Genomic DNA, 21779 nt, shown 5'->3' with positions numbered 1-21779 from the left:
ATCATGCACATAGTGTGCTATGAACTCTTTCCTCCAGTGGCTTACTTTGCTCCTTTGGGAAAGCTTCAGAGGTTTATGGAGAGGGGGCTGGGCAGGGTGGAGGATGACAAGCAGAGCATTGGCTCTTTTGAAGAGGGGCATGGAAAGCCAGGGAATTTAGCCCTGAAAGGGCCCCCGAAGGGTTATGTAGTCCTAGGATCACAGGGGCGGAACTGGGAGGGACTTCTGAGGTCATCCAGTCCCAGCTGAGGAAAGCAGGCAAATGACTTGGTCAAGGTCACACCGGTAGTCCCGGGCAGCCCCAGGATTGGTGGAAGTCCTCTGCTCCTAGGTCTGTTCTTTCCGCCGCACCAGGATGCTGCCAATTCCCTCCGTTTGGTAGATGAAGCTGCAGGGTGGGGAGTGACTTGTGTGTACTGTCCTAAAGCTGGCAGGTAAGGAGGCTGGCCCTGGGAGCTGGGTGCCCCCCACCGAATCGTCTGCTTCCTCCAACTGCGGTACTCTGGTGCTGTGCAAGGCTGAGCGAGCTCAGCTGGAGGAAGGATCGAGACGATTGGGTTTTGCAAAGTGAAATTCCTGGGGATCATTTTCAAAACCAGGAGGAGGCCTAGGAGTCGGGAATGGGGAGGGGTAGAGGCCTGGCGGGTGGGGGGAGCGGGGCTTCCGCCTCGTGGGTGGCCCCGGACCCACCCTGCCTGTCGCTCCCTGCCCCCCCCCGCCACCACGTGGGTTCGGTGGCAAAGTGGCACTTCACGCCCATTGGCACTAGGACCCGAAGGGCAAATTGGCACTGGGAGGGGGAAGGGGCGGGGGGAGCGAGCAGGGGAGGAGGAGGCGCCGTCGAGTGGCAGGCCTCCCAACGAATCGGAATCCGGGGCAGGGGGGCGGGGGCGGAGGCGCCCGGAGGGGGCCGGCCAATGGCAGGCGGGCAGCCGCTGGAGCTGCCGGCTGACGTGCGGAGCTTTCCATTCCTCCAGCGGTGGCCTGCTGCCGCAGCTGGCCGTGGCTCCCGACGGCAAAGGTCCATCCCCCCCCTCCCCCCCGGCCCCCTCCCGGAGGAGGAGGAGGCGGAGGCGGAGGCGGCGGCAGCCCGGGGCTCGGGGCGGGGCCGAGGAGCCGCCACCGATCCCCCTGCCAGCCGCCCAGATCGTGCGCTCCCTCCCGGAGGAGAACGCCACCTCGCCCACCGCAGTCCCGGTCGCCAGGTGAGCAAGGGGGGGGGGGGGCGCGCGCTGGCCCCGGCCGCCTCCCGGCGCCCCCGCCCCGGCCGGCCGGCTCGGGGACAGTCTGGCCCGGATGCTGGGCTCCGGCTCCGCGGAGCCCGGGAGCTGCCCCCGCGGGGGGCCGGGGCTGGGGCCGGGGCCGGGGCCGGGGCAGGGGCGGCACGTGGCGGGGCGGGCCGGGTCGCGCGGCTGTGTGGGGTGTGTGTGCGTGTGTGTGTGTATGTGTGTGTGTCCCCGCGCCAGTGGGGGGGCGGCGGAGGGGGGGGACCGGGGAAGGGCTGCGCGGGCTCCGTGGTGTGCGCGCGCGCAGTTCGGGGGGGCGTCCCCTCCTCGCCCGTCCTCTCCCTCGAAGGGGCGCTCGGGCGGGTGGGGGTGCGGGCGCGGGCGGGGGGCGCTGGCCCCGGGGTCGATTGGGCCTCGGCGCTGGCGGCCGCCGCGATCGCTCCGGTCCCCCATCGACTTCGGAGCTTTGTTGTGCTCGACGCCACGGGGCAGCCGCTCGCCCCTCCGCGGCGGCCCCGGCCCCCGACCCTTCCCTTCCCGTCACCCCCCACCCCCCCGCCGCGGGGCCCGGGACCCCAGAGCCCGGCCCCGCGGACAGCGCCCCTTGGATCGTGGCTCCGAGCTGCGAGCGCCTGCCGGAGGAGGGGGCCGCGGAGCGGGGGGCCGCCCGCCTGTGGGTTGTTTCTCCCCAGCAGCCCACCGGCCCCCGCCCTCGCTCCCTGCCTCCCTCCGCCTCCCCTTCCCAGCATGTGGCGGGGGTGGTGGCTGCTGTGATGCTCCGTACCTCGGAGAGGCAGGCTGGGGGGGGGGGAGAGGGTGGGGTGCGGATGGTGGAGTGGGGGGGTGGGGGGAGGCAGCCATCGGCAGCGCGCTTAGGCCCGGGGGAATCGACAGGGGCCACTCCCGACTGTCCCACATAACACCTTGCCCATTTCGCAGCTGCCGCTACTGCTGCTGCTGCTGCTGCTGCTGCTGCTGCTGCCATCTTTGCTCCTTCTACCTCCAAGCCTTCCCCCACCCTCTCTCCCACCTTAGTGAGTCAGTGCCCTCCACCTGGAGGTCTCTCTTCTTCAGGAATGTGCTTTCCCTCAGATCCCAGAAACCCTGCACCTGGGAGCCAGACTCTCGGAGTTTCCAGGCCCCACGGGGAGCTTAGACTGTGTTTGCTTAGGGCAAATCTGGGTTGTGCAAATACGTTGTATCCGGATACATCATGTAGCCCTGGCCAGATATTCCCCTCCACACCCCAGAGTGACTTAGCCCCTCAAGTCAGTCTTGTTTAACTGTAAATAGAAAGGTGAAAGAACTGCTCATTGGTCCCTTGAAGGGCAAACTCTCTAGGATTTGTGTGCCCCCCCCCTCCCCAGGCTTGGTATAAGATGATTATAAAACATTAATAAAAAGACTGGTGGAGTGGAAAGACCAGGCACCTCAGAACCTGCAAACCCGGTGACTAGCCCTCACTTGACGACTCGTTTCTTACGTGATCAGACCAACTTATTTAACCTTGAGGACTCAGTTTTGTCATCTATAAAATGAAGCTATGATTCATCCTATGATCATCTGTAATTGGGGACAGAGACAGAAGGTAGAAAAATACCAACTCATTTTAAAAAATAATTTATAAAGGCCTTTCACCTGTATTCTCAATTAAGCCTAGCAATAACCTGGGGGGGATAAATAGCAGAAGTATCATCCTCATGGATACTCAAGAGAAGTTGATATTAAAGTTCCAATCAGACCCTTTCACTCCAAAGCTCTTTCTACTAATTCTGACCTGTAAGATACTCTTCAAATGAACTGAAACCTCCTGCTATCTTTTGGCAAATAAAGATGGAAAACAAACCACTCCTCCTCCCTTTCACTTATAAGTGCTGCCTCTGGGGAAAAGGCATTGCTGTTATCTCATTTTTGTTTTCATTTCTCACTTTTTCTTAGGATTGAAAGTCAGATTTTTGATGATGTCTGGCTTGACAGAAGCAGCAGCCACCAGTGCCACCAGAGCTGTGGTTCTGAGCCTGGACTTGACCCAAATCACATTTCTCCTGTGACTGAAGGCAAGCTTAGGAGGTGTATTGCAGCCATGTCTGTGATGGTGGTGAGGAAAAAGGTGACTCGAAAATGGGAGAAGCTCCCGGGCAGAAACACCTTCTGCTGCGATGGACGTGTCATGATGGCAAGGCAGAAGGGAATCTTTTACTTGACTCTATTCCTCATCCTGGGGACCTGCACACTCTTCTTTGCATTTGAGTGAGTTCCCCTTCAGGGCAGACCTGCCCAGTTCTAACTTGTACCAGTGCAATATTGGGGCAGGGGAAAGCACTGTTGCCTAGACTCTTCATTGTAGGGAACTTGGATGGATGGCATCCTTCTTCTTTGACCCTTGGAATAGATCTTGGAGCCATGGCAGTGAGGGGAGGGAATGGGCAAAAGATCTTGTTTTCCACTGCCTTTTTTGTTGTGAAAAAAGAAAATTATTAAGAACTTCTGATGCCAACTTCCCCATAGTACTCCATCTGGGTTCACCCTAACATGTAGGGGAAAATATATCATTTGACTCAACTTCTTTGTTCACCTGCTCATTCCTTGTCCTTTGGTTCCTTACCCAGATTTCTCTTGTCCTCAAGCTAAATTTCTGCCTCCCTACCACAAGATCTTTTTTTGCTTGGTCCTTTCTCTCTTCCCCTCCCTTCTCCACAAAAAGACAACCCCCAAAAGAACAAAACAAAACACCAAAAACCAAAAACCTTTCCCTATCCTCTGTCCCATACCCTGAGGTCCCAGCTTGCTGTCAGATTAGAAAAGCTGGTAAACTAAAAGGCACTAAGTGATTAATGGGTGACAGTGACTTAATATGTATCAGGATATTTGCAATGGGATGGAATAAGCATTTATTAAGCACAATTATTAAGAACCAATCACTGTGCTAAGCACTTTACAGATATTATCTGTTCAGATAATTAACAGATATTACAGATTTTATCTTCATTTGATCCTTATAGTAATTTTGGTTGTTACTTTCATTTGAACTTTGAAAGAATTCTTAGCAAAAGAAATAATCCATACTGGTAGTATATTGGGCACTGTGGCAGTCAGGTGGGGAATATGGTTTTTGGATCCTTTACTAGCTCCTTTCTCTAAAAGCACCCACCTATTCTTTCTATACCTGGGACCATACTGAGTAGGTTTTATTTTATTTTTTCTCATTTAGGCAATAGTGGGTACTAGACTCATTCAGGGTAGTGGTAGCTGATATGATACAACTAGGGGATTATGGATCTGCCTTGCTCTTTGATAATTAAGAATTTGACTTGCTCTTTGATATGACTTGCTGAGGCATTCATAGATGTACAAAAACCTTTGACTGTAGGTATTGTACCCTAACCCCAAGATGGAAGCCAGTTATAGTCATAATGGTATGTTGAGCTCATCTCTACAGGTAATTAGAACTGGTACAATTCTCTTGTGTTCATTCTCTGGGTCTTTATCTTCCAAGACTTCTGTACTCCCCCAGTACCCTTTCCCCCCCAACATTTGTAGGGACACCCTTTGCTTCTCAATACTAATTCAGAGTCTGAGGCAGTGACAAATGGTATTGGATGAATTGAGGCACATTCCTAATGGAACTTTTGAAGGGTGAAATCTTTGAACCCTTTCTTAAAAGTTCCTTTGCTGCTGCTCACACTGTATAAAGTGCTTGAGAAAGTAGCTTCTCAGGTAACAAGATTGCAGCCAGCACCAACTGAGTTTGGTAATTGTGTGTATGCAGATATACACCCCCCCCCCCCCAACATTTTCTCACTTCCCTCACCATTTTATTAGTCTTTCTGTTACTGATTCTCTTTTACTTTGTATCTCTACCTCGCCTCTCCTTGTTAACAGTAGAGCTGAACTCATCTGGCTCCTGCTGAATTACCAGCTGTTCTCTCTCTCTCTCTCTCTCTCTCTCTCTCTCTCTCTCTCTCTCTCTCTCTCTCTCTCTGTGTGTGTGTGTGTGTGTGTGTGTGTGTGGTGTGAGTGTATTTCCTGTATTAAATTTTATGGCTAGATCCATTTATTGGAGACTGTTTTCAGCCCCTGAGTAAGCTGATAGTCCTAGGTCTAGTAAGCCTCTGATTTGATTGGTTAGGAAACTAATAATCCTGAACTCCAGCTCTTGGATCACAGTTTCACAGACTTCAGCTTAGGTGTTGCAGAGCACCTCCCTACTTTGGTTCCCAAAGGCCTTTGGGCAGGGCTAAAGCATATAATTAGCAAAGTTATTCTTTGACTGGAGCAGATTGAGTATGTAGTCCTTTAGTCCATTGAGATGACATTCTTTCTCCCCCACTCCTTATCTCTTGTGATTAGGGCCCAGGTATGAAGATTAGCTTGTGTATAAACCCTTTTGAGTTTCAGCTGGCTATGTCAATATATATACTTTTTTTTTGAGAGGAGATTGGTACCTGAGGGCAAAGGAAGTAAACATAGCAGCTGAGAAGGAGAATGGGGATATTGGGTTTGTAGCAGGCAGAAGCCAAGTCTAGAGAGGTCACTCGGGTTTTTCTGAGGGCTCTGAGGGGGAGTAGGGAGGAAAAGGAAATCTCACACAATCATCCGCATCTTCTGCCTAGCTAAGAGCAGGACAGCTTCCTTGGGTGATGACAGTACTAGCGCCCATTTCCTAGAGCACTTAGGAATTTACAGAACTCTTTCTTCACAACAGTCCTGTGAACCAGGGACAATGTAGGATGTATTTTATGTATTGGGAAACTGAGTCTCAGAAGTAAAATATTGGATCTGAGTTTACATCTTTCCTCTGTGTGACTAGCTGTGTGACTTTGGACCTTGGGCACAGTAACATTCTGGACATTAGTTTCTTTCCTTATAAAGTGAGGGCATAGGTAATCAGTGATGCCTTCCAGCTCTATGAGATCTCCTGTCACAGTGATAAAAGGGACAGAGTCAGGTCTTGAACCCAAGACCTCTCACTCCATCTGACTCTGACCTCTTTCTGTAGTACTTTTTAATCCATAATCACTCATTTTTTGTGATTTCTATAAATTTCTACACCTTTCCCCCTTCCCCTTCGAATTTTGGTGGCATTGGGGTTTAGAGAACAATCTTTTGTTGCTTCCTTAGCATTGTAGAATTCTAGAGCTGGATGGGACACTACTACTGCAGCCTCATTTCCTGCCTTCAGGCAAGTGATCCTATCGAAACTATCTTCATCAGTTGCCAATTCTCATCTTCATTTTGTCCAGGAAATGGAATCTTAAGTTTATGGAATCCAAGTTTAACAATATAGGCTCACTGCCCTAGTGGCTATTGAAGGGAGATTGCAAATGACTTGAGTGAGACTCTCCCTGCTGTGTGTCAATCCATATGGACGAGACCACTCCACACAACTGCTTGGCTTTACCCTTCCCTGTCATGATTAGGGCAGTTTCATAAGTGACCACCTTGTTTCTGTTGGATTTTTCTGGGAACAGATTCTGAAATTTCTGGGGGATGGCCTTAATATGCTCTCTGTTCTCTCTCTGCTTCAAGAGTTTTTTAGGGGGTGTGGAAGAAAGTCTCCAAACAGGCTTTTAAATGTAAAGGCAAAAAGCTTAGTGCTGTTTTAAAAAAAGGGGATTCCCAAATCTATTTTGGGGATGAGCTGTTTATGAAAACTATATCCATGTGTACAAATTCTAGCTCGGAATACAAAAGAACCTTTCTTGTTTCTGTCTAGACTAGGTTTGGTGTTACTGTGCTATGAAGACCATACACTGCCTGCCCAGATCACAGAATCTCTGAATTGGGAAGGACTTTGCTAACCCATAGTTGAACAATATACTCCTCTATAACATCCTTAATAAGTAATTCAGTTTTCTCTGAAATATCCCAATAAGAGGGAATCCACTGCCTCCTGAGGCAGCCCTGTCATTTTTCAATAACACTAATCAGTAGGGAGGTTTTCTTTAGGTGGATCCAAAATCTGCCACTCATGCAACATTGCATTGCTCCTAGTTCTTGTGCTTTGGGCCAAATGGAACAAGGTTACCCCTTTCAGGGTTCAGATCAGGAGGAGTCTATCAATAGTCACTGGTTACCTGTGAACTGTTCAGTTAGTGAATCATCAACTTAGGGATGTTCAGCCTTAGAGGATTTAGAACTGGCCTTAAAGATTGTCTGGTCCAGGTCCCTTCTTTCAGAGAGGTAGAAATGGGTTCATAGAGGGGAAGGGGCTCATTTAAGATCACCTAATGAGTCAGTAGACAAAATTTGAGTTTTGAACCCAGGTCTTCTAACTCCAAATTTAGTATAATATGATACTCTATAATATAATATTCTTCTCTTAGGACTGGAAGGGCCTAAGAGGTCCCCTTTTATTTTATAGATCCTCCTTATTTTACAGAAGAGGGAACCTGAGGCCTAGAGAGGCGGGAAGTGCCTTGGCCAAGATCACACTACTGAAATAACAGAATAGAATCCAAGTCTCCTCATGCCTATACTGTGCCATTTCTACTACAAGAAGATCAAGTCCCTGGAAAAAGAGCTGTCATCTGTGACAGTTTTTCTGTTGGCTTTTAGATTAGACAGTATTGGGGGGCGAAGAAAGAGATTGGACACTTGGGGACTTGAAGACTCTACAAACTCATTAAGAGGCATTAATGAGCATGTGCATTTCTCCCTGAAAGAGAAACATTTCTCTGCTATTAACCATGCCTCTGCCCACGTGGCGGCAGATCCACACAACAGCTGATATTCTGTATAGCTTGCATGAAGCACCCTGAACATAAATGTTATGGTGTGATCTTTGAACACCACAAACAATGATGCTGAGGAAGTTGGTGAATTGTAATCTTAAAAAGCTGCCAGTGCTCCACTCAGTTTTGGCTTGTGCCCCATGACTGAGATGGAGTGAGACACACCTTCCTTTTTCCAAATCCTTGTCCAGGACCCATCCCCACTGCCTCACCCAGCCAGTTCAGGATCAGTCCAGTCTATGATGACAACCTTCCTCTGAGCTCATATAACTTAACTATCTGGACCACTCATACTTCTTCTGGAACCTGTTTTGTTAAAATTTTCAGATCTCATTTCTGCTCCTACACTATAATCTTCCAGGCCCAGATGCATGGCTCAGCACAGGGTAGAGATTCTAGACTTTGTTGATTGATATATTGTAGTGGGCTTTAGCGGGAAAAGTTGCATTTGGAACAGAGGACCTGTGTGCGAGCCCCGGCTTCACCCCGACGCTGGGTTGCCTTGGATGAGCCACTTTACTTTTCCAACTTCTAGTTCTCCTACCTGTTAAAATAGACTTCATGATACTTTCATTATCAGCTGCATTGTTGTTTTTCTATTCAAGCCATTTTCCATGGTCTTGAGGAAACCCTAAGTTCTTACAGGTTCTGCCAATGGAGTACAAGCTCTGGTGGGCCCTACCAAGATTAGAACAGTTTGGAGCATCAGTTCATATAAGTCTTGCCATGTTTTTCTGAAACAATCCTTCTCATCATTTATTTGTTTGTTTGTTTGTTTGTTTGTTTATTTATTTATTTAGGTTTTGGCAAGGCAAACGGGGTTGAGTGGCTTGCCCAAGGCCACACAGCTAGGTCATTATTAAGTGTCTGAGACGGGATTTGAACCCAGGTGCTCCTGACTCCAGGGCCAGTGCTTTATCCACTATGCCACCTAGCCGCCCCCTCCTCATCATTTATTACAGCACAATAGTACTCTTAGGCCACAGCTTGTTCACCCATTCCCCACTTGATTTTCAATTCTTTGCCACCACAAAAAGAGTGGCTATATTTTGGTAGACATAGGTCCTTTCCCTTTGATCTCTATGGGATACAGACCTAATAGTGGTATTGTCGGTCGAAGAGCACACACACAAGTTCCAAATTATTCTCCAGAATGGTTAGATCAGTTTACTACTCCACCACCAGTTCAGTAATGTCCTTATTTTTCTCCCGTCCCCTTCAACATTTTCCATTTCTTATGGGTATGAGTGAATTTTCATTTACCTTTCTCTAGACAATAGTGGTTTAGAGCATTTTTTTTATGACTATGTTTTTTTTTCTAAAAACTGTCTATTTTTATCCTTTGACAATATCAGTTAGGGAATGACTTTTATTTTTAGAAATTTGACTCAGTTTTATACTCATTATTTATTTGAGAAATGAGATCTTCAGAAATTTGCTGTTAAATGTTTTTAAATTACTTCATTGTCTATGAAATCTTTTAGCATAATGTAGTTTCCTTGGTTATCCCTTTTGATTAGATCTTTTTTTTGCTCTTGCTTTGTTTGAGATCATGATGACTACTCCTGTCTTTTTTTAGTTTAGCTGAAACATATTAGATTCTGATTTAGCCCTTTTATTTTAACCCTGGGTGTCCTTCTGTTTCAAGTTTATCTCCTGTAAACAACTTGGGATTCTTGTTTCTAGTCCATTCTGCCATCCCTTGCTTCTGTTTTATGTGTTAGCCCATCTCATTCACATCAACAGTTTTGATTACTAATTGTGTTTTTCCCTCTAGTCCATTTGCTTCTGCTTCTTTCTCAAAATTTTTTAACCTTTTTCTCCTCAAAAGTCTTTTGCTTCTAACTACTACCTCCCTTAATCTGTACTACCTTTTAGTACTTCCCCACCTCCACCCTGCCTTTTCTCTTTATCCCCCTTTCCCTCCAATTTCCATTATATTTTTAAATACAACTGAGTGTGTATATAAATTCTTCCCTCTTTGAACCAATTCCAATGAGAGTTGAGGTTCAAGCATTGCTTAACACCCCACTTCCACCCTTCACTGTAAAAATTCTTCCTTGCACACCTCTTTTATGTGAGAAAAGTTTCCCCATTCTACCTCTTATTCCCACTTTTTCCATAAGATCCTTCTCTTTCTTACCCTTTCATATTTTTTGGAGATTGTTCCAACATAATCAACCCACATCTATTCCTTCTCTCTATGTAGACTTTCTAACTGTTCTAATAAGGAAAGTTCTTTTTTTAGTGTTAGTGTTTTTAAAAAATAATTATTTTTCTAATTGTATGCAATCATTTTTTTGCAAGGTTTTGAGTTTCACATTTTTCTCCCTTCCTCCCCTCCCTTCTCTTCTCCCTGCCCCTGACAGAAAGCAATCTAATATAGGCTATATATATATGTATAACCTCAACAGAAATGCATATTAATCGTGTTCTTAAGAGTGACATGTATCATCTTCCCATATAAGAATGTAAAGAATTTAACTTTATTGAGACCCTTATGACATTCTTTCATGTTTATCTTTTGATGCTTCTTTTGAGTCTTCTGTTTGATTGTCAGAGTTTTCTATTCAGGTCTTTTCATCAAGAAAGTTTGAAAATCCTGTATTTCATTAAATATCCTTTTTCCCTCAGAAGGATCATACTCAATTTTGCTAGGTGGGTTATTTTTTTTAAGGTTTTTGCAAGGCAATGGGGTTAAATGACTTGCCCAAGGCCACACAGCTAGGTAATTATTAACTGTCTGTGGCCGAATTTGAACTCAGACCCTTCTGACTCCAGAGCTGGTCCTCTATTTACTCTACCACCTAGCTGCCCCGGTAGGTTATTCTTGGTTGTAATCCTAGCTCCTTTGCCTTCCAGGAATATCATCTACCAAGTCATCTGCTCCTTTAACATGAAAGCTGCTAAATTTTGTGAGAATCCTTCTGATTACTTGAGGTATTTTCTCTTTGACCTGGAAGTTCTGGAATTTGACTATAATATTCCTGGTAGTTTTCATTTTGTGATTTCCTTTTTTTTTTTTTTTTTTTTTTTTTGCAAGGCAATGGAATTAAATGTGAACTCAGGTCCTTCTGACTCCAGGGTTGGTGCTCTATCTACTGTACCACTTAGCTGCTTCTCATTTTGTGATTTCTATCAGGAAGTGATCGATGGATCCTTTTTTTTTTTTTTAAGGTTTTTGCAAGGCAAATGAGGTTAAGTGGCTTGCCCAAGGCCACACAGCTAGATAATTAAGTGTCTGAGACTGAATGGATTCTTTCAATTTCTGTTCTACCTTCTGGATCTAAGATATCAGCCAGTTTTCTTTAAGTCTTCCAGGAATTCTTGTTGGGTTTGGGTCTATTCAGCATTTTTGAGGCCTTATTTGTAGGATTTTTTTCCGCATTGTTGTCTTCTGGGTTTGTTTTGGTCTTCTCTGCCACTGTAGTAGCTTTTTTATGGTGAATTTTTTTTTTGTTTGCTCATTTTCCCAGTTGATTTCTTAAGTTGGGCTCTGCTCTCCTGGTGGTGGGGAAGCACTGTGCCAAACTGCAGGTTCTTTTCATCCTGCTAATTTCAGAGCTAGTTCTGGGAGTCTGCAAGTTTTTTGGTGGGTCTTTTAATATGTTGTGATTCTGGGAGATGTATGGTCATTGCTCTCCTGGTGTGAGCTCTGATTTTTACTCAGGAAGATCCCCTGGTCCCCTCTAGCCACAAGTGCCAGTGCTCCTCTTTGCCTTGGACCTACAACTAGGGCCACTGATCTTGTGTCCCCCTTGTGATGACTCCCGGCACCGTGTATGGAAAAACGAGTTGCCATCAGTGCCAGCTGTACCCAGAAGGTCCCTTGCACTCTCTCTCTGCTCAGTTGCCCTATCTGGTCTGAGAGCTCCTGAAGCTGCTGCTGTGGCCCTTTTGGGCTCTGGTCAGGCATCTACCTGGTATCACAAGCAAACTTCTACCAATCTCCTAAGTTTTTCTCAACCTGGAAAAATATGTCACCTTGACCTTTTGATGCCTCTGCCACTCCACAATTTGACTTGAGGCATTATTTTAAAATTGTTTGGAGGGAAATGTTGAGAGTTCATTGGGTAACTACTAATCTGTGATCAAGCTACTCCCTTATCTATTCATCTAGGCCAGGGACGGGGAACCTTTTTTTTGCCATTTGAATATTTATAATATTCCAGGGCTATGTTTGATCAAACAATTTAATTAATTCACCCCTAAAAAGCTCCTAGATTTATTGAATTTCTAGTCCTGCCTGTGGCTGCCTTGCACCAGACCGAAATGGCCCACAGCCCACAGGTTCCCTACTCCTGATCTAAGCAGTTGTGGCCTAGTAGAGAGAGAACTAGCCTTTGAAGCCTTGAAGGCCTGGGTTCAAATCTTGCCACTGATAAATGCGGGTTGCATGATCTAGGACAAGTCTTTTAATTTCTCAATGCTCTAGACAGCTCTGTAAGACAACCAGTTGCAGAGGAGGTGTCACTTTGCATTCATAGAGGAGGTTTCCTGATTGCTTTTGTCTGGAAAATCTCAGGTTCTGTCCTTATCAGTTCACTGTCAGGTCAGTATTTATTGATGCTACATACAGCTATAGGAGTCCAAATCATCTTTGCACAAAGGCTATCCTAACATCCTAGATGCCCTCCCTCAGATGAAGGAAACCTATCTGATATATAGCCCTTTGCATAAGCCTGAAGCATTATACAAAACTCACAATTGAACCAGTTACCTTCCCCTTCAATAGTTTTTTGTTTTGATTTTTTTGGTAATAAAAAGGGGTTAAATGACTTTCCTAAGATCACACTGCTACTAAGTATCATCTTTCTGATGCCATATTTGAACTCAGGTATTCCTGACTCCAGGGCCAGTGCTCTATCCACAGGCAGCAGTCATCCTCTTGTATGCTCCTCCACAGGACCGGCTTGATAAGAATGGCTTGGAGTAACCAAACAGCAAATGGCCACACCTCATCACTCCAGGCTAAACCTGAGGAATGAGTGGCTGTCTGTCACAACAGATGGACAGATGCTTATTCGACCTAACTTAGGTTGCTGAGTCTGAGGAAACACAAGGTCAGACTGATAAAGCTGAGCTCTGACATATTTCATGGATTTGTGCTTTCTTGTATGAGAATTCCTTCCCCTATTTCAGATCAGAACTCTTTTCCATCTGAGTAGTTGATCTCCAGGACTTACTGGGGTCCAGTCCTTCAGGATATACTGGATCCATCAGTGGCAGTCTCCCTGACCCTTTGGGGATGAGCCTCTCTGTACCTGGCTAGGCCTGCCCTTGGGCAGCAGACATCCAACTAGCCCACACTTTGCCAGTGTGGACCTAAAGATTCTCTAGCTTGGAACCCTCAGAGCTTGCACTTTTTTCTTGGCACCATCTTGAAGAGCTCACAATGAGGGAACAGAGGGGATCTTGACACAGCTAAACTAACAATAAGGACAGTCTGAGTCCCTGAAGACTACTTGACTTCACTGAACGTAAGTGGTGACATGGAACAGGGCTAAATGACTTCAGCCTCATCATGAATAAAGGCAGTGATCAAAGAAGTTACTGCAATATCTCAGAGCTGCGATCTGTTCAAATGTAGGGTCAGTCAGCCTAGGATTCTGCCTGATAAAGATAGACTGAAGGATAGTCTGAAGCTGTATGCAAAATTCACAGTTGGAACTAATTTTTTTTTTTTTAGTGGGGCAATGGGGTTAAGTGATTTGCCTAAGGTCACACAGCTAGTAAGTATCATCTGTCTGAGATCAGTTTTGAAATAAGGTATTCCTGACTCCAGGGCCAGTGCCCTCTATCCACTGTATCACCTAGCTGCTCCTCCCTCTCCCCAATTCATTTGTTAACCTGTTATGGAACTGTCATCTGGATTTTAAAAATATTTTTAACTTGGGGATTCATCAACCCCTAATTCCTATCCTGCCCTGTGTAAAATGTATTTTATATCATTTTGAAACTGAGTAATGAGTAAGATGTTGCCTCTCACCTCCAAAAAAGGAAGAGCTTTCTAACAACTGTACAACAGCTGAGTGGACTGCCTTGTGAAGGTCTTGAATTCTGTCTCCTCCACCTGACATACTTCCAGTGACTAGCTTTATTACTTTGCATATAGTAGGTAGTTATAGTGTTAGTTAGGGTTATAATAGATGCTTGTTTATTTGGATTGGAAGTATCCAAGCCATATATTTCGAAAGACATTCCTGGATTGGATAGGAGGATCAATTGACTTCTAAGGCAGAGACACTGCATTTTTGTCTAAGCCTGTCACAAAGAACAGAGAATTGCTACCCCCCCCCCCCAATCTGCTAAGATGTTTAACAAATGGAAGCTCTAGGCTACTTGCATTTCTCATGTGAGATATTGAGATAATAGCCCAGGGATTTCAAAGATGCCGATGTTCATAATTCTTCAGGAACAAAGGAAGCCTCTCCTGCCTCTCTGTCCTTGGCAAGGACCCAGTCAAAGCATTTGGGGCAGAGGGCTGTTTGACTTAGTCAATAGAGTGTTCCCGGAATCTAGAACGTGGCTTTAGGCTACAGTTTGGAAGGCCAAGTATGAACTCAGCTTTTTGGTAAATCCAGATGTGCAGGAAGTGACTTAAAAACCTCCATATGCACTGTTTTGTGGGCCTTTGAAAAGACTGCTCAGTAAGTACTGGAAACAATCTAAAATCGTATAGAATCAACTGTCAGATTCTGGAACTTAAAACACTTTTGATATTAACTGTCAAAAGATCTGATATATACCATAGAGAAAAACTCTTAAAAACTTTTAAGAGATTTTCTTTAAAACTCGAAGGGAGAAGTAATGGTGGGTCAGAGAATATAGAATCTCTGAGCTCCTAACTGAACAGTAATCATTTCTATACTGTCCCTTCAGTAAGTGGGTATCCAATCTACATTGAAGGTTTTGACAGTGATAGGGGAGTTTGTGATGTCCCCTTTGGTGAGGGGGAAAAACTGCCTATATAAACCTGACAAAGCCATGGGGAGAGAGGAACATGTTGGAAAAGAGAATTCTTTTTTTTGTTGTTTTGTTTTTGTTTTGTTTTTGCAGGCAATGGGGTTAAGTGGCTTGCCAGAGGTCACACAGCTAAGTACATATTAAGTGTCTGAGACTGGATTTGAACTCAGGTCCTCCTGACTCCAGGGCTGATGTTCTATCCACTGTGCTATTGTTACAGGTTTCTCAACACTTACATCCCTCTCATAGTCCTTGTTAATCTTTTAGTGCTGAGGACACATCATTTCCAGATTTCCCAAAGGGATGGTGGCACAGTGGGAAGAAATACTGGACTAGGGATTAGGAGGTCCGTTTTGAGTCTAAGCTCTGGTACTAGCTCCTACACTAATCAGTAAAAATGGAACTAAAAGTATTTGTACTACTGATGTTTTGGGAGAACAACTTTGTGGTTAAACCTTCAGAGTCACAGAAATGAGAGAGTTAGTATTATAGCTGGAGGGCACAAGCTGAGAAATGTTGATTTCCAGTGTTGTCATACCATGGAGGATTTACAAAAGCAGTGTACTGAGGCAGGCATATTATGGCAAAAGAGGAGATTGACTTCAGGCAGAGGGAGCCATAGGCCCACATGGGAGCAGCCCATGTCAGCTGGGGTCACAAAGCCCTTGAGGAACAGATGTCATTCTGTGGGAGGAACCTGAACCTGCTAGAATGGGGAATAGAGGTGGCTTCTTAGTACTTGAAACTCCAAAAGGCAGTTGGAGTTCATATGGTCCATCACCCTTCAGGATGGGACAGACTGGAAATTGTAGCCAGCTTGGGTGGGGGAATTGGAAGGAGCCCTCAACTTGGCCATTATTTCTCCTGTATTTTCCATTGTGAACACACTGACCTGCTGACTATTCCCTGACCTTGGCCATCCATTTGGCACCTGGTCTTTGGCTTGTCTAGCTCCTAGATCTGGTTCTCTTCCCGCCTTGACTTTGAGGATTTCTAGCTTTCCTTTAAGGTTTAATTTAGGAGCTACTTCCCTCCTCCAGAAAACTTTTCTTATCCCCCTGGTTTTTGGAACTTTGTCCCTTCAGCTAAGATAGCATGGCCTAGTGACTCCGCTAAACATTGGGGATATAAAGAACGGCAGAAGGTATTCCCTGCTGTCATGGAGTTCAGTTTAATGGGAGGTATGTAACAATATGTAAACAACCATGTGCAAACAAGAAGTAGAAAAGCTTGTCGATAATCACCAGAAGGAAGACACTAGCTTTAAAGGATTTGGTGCAGAAATTAGGGTTTTAGCTAGGGCTTGAAGGGAGCCAGTGGTGTTAGAAGGTAGAGATGGGGAAAAAGTGAATTCCAGACATGAGGGGCAGGCAGTGAAAATAGAAGAAATCAGGCGATGATGTCAGTGTCACTGACTCTTAGAGTACTTGGGTGGGGGGGAGGTGTAAGAAGCCTGGAAAGGTAGGAGGGAACCAGGTTAGGAAGGATGGCCAATGGAGCATTTTGTCATTGATCCTTGAAGTGATAGGGACCCAGTGGAATGTATTTGAATAGGGGTGACATAATCATTAGGAAGATTATAACTTTGATAGTTGAGAGTTGGGTAGAGGATGGATTGGAGGGGGATCACTTGTAACCAAGAGCTGTTGCAATAGTCCAAGCAGAGAGAAAAGGGCCTATAAAGGAGATGTTACAAAGGCAATCCTGTGGCAAAAGATTGGCTATTGAGTACTGAGATGACCCCGCATTGTTGACTAAGAAGATGGTTGTACTTTTGAAGGTAATGAGGGAGTTAAGAAGGGGGTAGAGTTTGAGGGGAAAGATAAGATTAGTTGAGTTAAGACGGGGATGGAGATTCTAGTTTTGGATGTCCAGTAGGCAAAAGATCTGGAGATTAAGGGAGAGATTAGAGCTGGTGAAGTGCATTTGAGAAGCATGAAGATAGAAGATAAGTTGAATCTATGTTTGCCGATGGGTCACCAAGGGAAACACTTAAGGGAGAAGACGAGAACTTGGGATGGAGCCCTGGCGCAACCCCCTGAGTCTATTGGACATGACCTGGATAAAGATCCAGCAAAGGAGACTTGAGGAGAGCTCAGCTAGGCAGAAGAGCAGTATCATGTGACTGACAGTGTCAGAGACTGCAGAGAAGGATGGCAAGGCCATTAAGTTGGGCAATTGAGGTTATTAGTAACTCTGGAGAGAGCTGCCTTGGTTGAATGAAGCTGGAAGCTATAGTGGATAGAGAGCTGGCCTTGGCTTCTGACCTCTGCGGGTCATGTGACCTCCCAGTGCTCTTGACCAGGGATGTCAAATTCAAGTAGAAATGGAAGCCATTAACGCTTACAGACGGATACCTGCAGGCCACAGATTGACTTCATTTTCAAATGTAATGTTGTTTCTGTTTGATTGTATTTTTATTTATTTTGTTAAATACTTTCCAATTACATTTTAATCTGGTTCCAAGCACTCATGTTTGACACTTCTGCTCTGGGCAATTCTCTAAGACTATCAATTGAAAAGAAGGTGCTGACCTGCACTGGTTCAGGGAGTTTCTTCATCTGAGAGTTGTCCATCCCGATGATAGCATAGTTTAGCCTCTCTCTCTCCAAAAGAACTCTTATTACCTTATCTCTGTAAATGAGCTCCTCGATAACACGTAAGTGCTGTCCTTGAGGCAAGCTCGTCTGCCATTTTGTCTGTGCCCCCATTGCCTGGGGGAGTGTCTCGTACACATTAGGACTTTAAAATTTGGATGGAACTGAAGTGAGGAGTCGCACCCCAGCTCTACTGCTTCTGAGTTAGGTGACCTTGAATGAGTCCCTTCCAGGGAGTGTTGGACAGCCTTTGTCAGGGTGGCCACAAATCAGACCTACCTTGAGTTTTTGTTTTGTTGATTGTCCAGGCTTAAGAAAGTGATGCAGAAAATGATAATAATAATAATAATATATAGTCAACTTAAAAGGGTGACAGGGGCACATTGCCCCCACCTGCCCAGTGAGCCCAGTCCCATTGTTCCTTCCCTTCTGTGGACCTTAGTTTCCTCTTACAGAACTAATAATACTTGAATCAACCAGAGGTATTAAGAAAAATGCTTTAAGCATAGAAAAAGGGGAACTGTTATGATTAAGTTGTGAATGACTTACTAAAAATACATTTTTCAGTTCAGTTTAACAAAATGTTAAATACCTAGTGTTTTCAAAGCAATGTGCAAGATTGAGAGAGTTACAAAGTTGAGCTCAAACCCTCCTCTCCACCCTTCAAGGAGTTTGCAGTTTAATGGGGGGGGGTAACTTACATTTATGAAGTATTTTATGGTTCAAAAAGTAATAAGATAAGGACCATGCTTGTAAAATGATACAGATGAAGTGCCACAGTGAATTCTGAGAGAGAACGTCATTGTTGCTGGTGGGTGGGTAAGGGAAGAGCAGGGAAACCTCCCTGGAGGAAGTGGCACTGGAGATAGTTTTTCTATCTTGGAAGATATTCATTAGGGGTGTGAGTGTGTGTGTGTATGTGTGTGTGTGTGTGTGTGTGTGTGTGTGTGTGTGTGTGTGTGTGTGTGTGATGGTGGTGGAGAATCATTCCCCTCAGTGAACAGTATGGGCAAAATTTTGTGAGGACTGTGAGTCATCTAGTGATCTAGGTGGCATGCCCAGAAGGGAACAGTCTGAGCTCCAAATGGCATCCAATTATGGAGGACTCTGAATGCCAAGCACCTGCTCAGAACACTGCCATGGCATGAATTGGAGCAGGTGTGAGCAGCTCTCTGGACAAGATGTAGGCCGGATGGTTCGGGGAGGAAGGGTTAGCTTAACTAGAGTCCAGCATTGTCCAACTGCTGCTTTTTTACAGAGGATGAAACTTTATATCAGAGCAGGGAAATGACTTGTTTAGGATGACACAGAACTAGGGACTAGAGCTAAGATTTGAATTTGGATCGGATCATCTAGTTTCAGATTTTATACTCTTCCCCTTTTATATACTGTTAAACTCTTTCTCATTTAAAAAATAATCAGAGGCCTTAGGCATTTCAGGAAGTCACAACCAATTTCCTTTGGCTAGTTGTCAGGAATGTGGTAGTCTCTGGATTTCTGTGCAGATATGAATTGGCCAAATATCCTCTGAGGCTCCCTTCTAGCTCAAGAGGTTCTGTGATTCCCTGACAGAAAAGCCTGGGGGTGGGGCACATCTGTCCTCCTCCACCACGCCCACTCCTCCCTAACAGCTGCCCAGCCAGTAGCTCATCCTTGAACTCAGACCAAGACAGTGGGCTGCTTGTGACTGTTGTTACATGGAATGGTTTGTTGTAGCAGGTGCAGGCAATGGTTTGAGTTGAAAGTGGGCTGCCCCACACATTCTTGCTGCCTCAGCACAAGCCAAATCTAAGCTAGCCTTTTGACTGGTCTGTAGGCAGGTGTTGGAATGGGGTTTATTTGAGCTCCAGTCCTCCTAGACATAGGGGTAGCATCTGTTTCTGTTTCATCTGCCTGTTCTGCTTTCTATTTTTCTTTTTAATTGAAGTATAAGTGTCTAATCACATAGCTCTTAATTCTCAAGGGCCACTTTATGGAGCAGACCTTGAGCCCAGAGGTCGGCATCCTGAAGAGACTGGGTATTTCTTGGGTGTTGCCCTTCTTGCTTACATCTGTAGCCCTTCTGACTTTTTTTACAAGGCAGTGGGTTTAGGTGACTTGCCAAGATTATACAGCTAAGTAAGTATTAAGTGTCTTGAGGCTGGATTTGAACTCAGGTCTTCCTGACTTCAGGGCCAGCGCTCTATCCATTGTGCAAATCTAGCCACCCCCACTTCTAACTTTTCCAAAGGAGAAGGAAGTTATGCCAAAATATTTTTGTTTTCATTTATCCTTTGGCTGGAAGAGGTGCTTCCCCCTTCTCTGGCACTAAGGAACTTGCTTGCCCCACAGGTGTGTTTATTGGGTAGACTCTGTCTGTATCTTATAACTATGGCCTGGAGGAAGATCTGACGAAAGTGGGGCTGTGAAGCAGACTGGGAGGATCTGGGGCAGCATGGGTGGCAGGGGCAAGGTGAGAAATCTGGGAAGAGGAGGATAAAATTTGGCGGTGGGGGGGTTCCTGCCAATCTTGTCTACTAGTATTCCCTGGGACCCATTTCCCCCCTGCTGCTCTTTCTATCTCTCCTCCTCCCTGCCTTGTCTGATGCCTAGAGTGCCAGAGTCAGGAGACCTGGGTTTGAATCTCAATTTAACCATTTACCTGTGTGACTTGGGGTAAATTACCCTCTCTGAGCCCCAGTTTACTTCTCTCTAAAATGAGGTCATTGAACTAATTGATCTCGGAGGACCCTTCGAGCTCCTGTGCTTTTGTGACTAAGGGAGCACTCTAGCTTTTTTTAATTGATAAATTTTGTTTTAACATGACGGCGGAACTTAAAAGCTGGCAAACTATGTTCCTGAAAAACAATCAAGCAAAACACAAGAGTGTTTTAAAATGATGTTATTGTCATTGACCATTTGTCAAAAGGAAGGAAAGCTCTGTGCTCTTAGCTCGTCTATACCGATATTGTCTAGTGACATTATTCTGGGCTTTGTTTGTCTTTCATATTGTCTTCATTTATACAGTTATAGTCATTGCATATGCTTTTGGCTTTGCTTTCTTCCCTCTCGGGCATTTCTTCATAGTCATCATTCTTTGTCATCATTGCATGACACCCCTTGTACTACTTGGTTCAACCACCTACTCATTGATTGGCACATAGCTTGTTTCTAAGTTTTTTTTTTTACTGTGACAAATAGTGCTGTTATGAATGTTTTTATTTAGTTCTTTTGTTAATGACTTCCTTGGGGTATACACCCAATAGTGAGATCATTGGGTCAAAGAATGTGTCCAATTTTATGCATCTTTTCTAAGTTTTCTCCTGTAATTCCAAATTGTTGTCTAAAAACAGTTGGACTAATTAACAGCTTAATCAGAAGTCAGTTAGCATATCTGTCTTCCCAAAGTCCCTTCAACATTGCTAATTTGATGGGTATAATGCTACACCTCAGTGTTTTAATGTGTATTTCACTTATTAGTGATCTTGAACAATTTTTCAGATAGCTGTTGATAATTTTTCTTTTGATAGATGATGTGATTGCAAAGCTCATTTGTGAAACTGGTTAACACATTTCCTCATTCCTTTGAGTTTCTGATAATCAAGAGGTGGTCACAGAAGAAAAATCAGCTTCTAGTTGTCTGCCCTTGTGGGAGGTAACACCAGTGAGGGGAACAGTGTATAATCTTCAGATCAGCTATAGTAACTCAGACAGAGCACTGTATAGTTCTAAAGCGGTTTTAAATACATTGTCTCCCAACAGGCCTGGGGAGATGAAGAGAGTTCTGGTATTGTCTGGATTTTACAGAACAGGAAACTAAGGCTCAAAGGAAAGGATCATAGGTGGGGCAGAGCTGGAACTTTTCTGTCTCAGTGGAGATAGTTGCCATATGAGGGTCAGCAAGGATTATTTTTGCAGGAAACCAAAAGTAGGAAAGGATGAAGGAAAATTTTTGTTGTTAACCAGGCTATAAACCCAAACCTTCAATTTACTCTTTTTTTGTTTGTATTCTGAGGCCATTGGGATTAAGTGTGACTTGCCCAAGGTCATACAACTAGTTTCTAAGGCAAGATTCAAGTTTCTGAACCAAGTCCTCCTGACTTGGGCTAGTGCTTTATCCACTGTGCCACTTAGCTGTCCTCTTCAGTTTATTCTTGTTTTCATTTTTTGTTTTCATCTTTTAGGAAAAAGAGAAATGATGATAATGCTAATCTGAAATCAGCCTGGTTTAGTGGAAAGAGCTCTGGATATGGTAGCAAAAGACTTGTATTGTTACC

At 44.9% G+C, this 21779-nt stretch overlaps 1 protein-coding gene across 1 annotated transcript in view; it reads left to right on the top strand.

Annotated features, from left to right (window-relative positions):
• Positions 1-972: 972 nt before the first annotated feature.
• ZDHHC9 (zDHHC palmitoyltransferase 9) overlaps positions 973-21779 on the top strand; it is a 37541-nt gene continuing 16734 nt past the window's right edge. The window contains exons 1-2 of the mRNA XM_074208616.1: positions 973-1205; positions 3165-3476. Of these exons, the coding sequence (XP_074064717.1) occupies positions 3310-3476 (167 nt within the window). The 5' untranslated portion in view covers positions 973-1205; positions 3165-3309. The remainder of the gene's footprint in view (positions 1206-3164; positions 3477-21779) is intronic.

The sequence above is a fragment of the Macrotis lagotis genome, chromosome X (genome assembly GCF_037893015.1).
Source record: "Macrotis lagotis isolate mMagLag1 chromosome X, bilby.v1.9.chrom.fasta, whole genome shotgun sequence".
NCBI lineage: Eukaryota > Metazoa > Chordata > Mammalia > Peramelemorphia > Peramelidae > Macrotis > Macrotis lagotis.
This window is presented reverse-complemented; position numbering and strand designations above follow the sequence as displayed.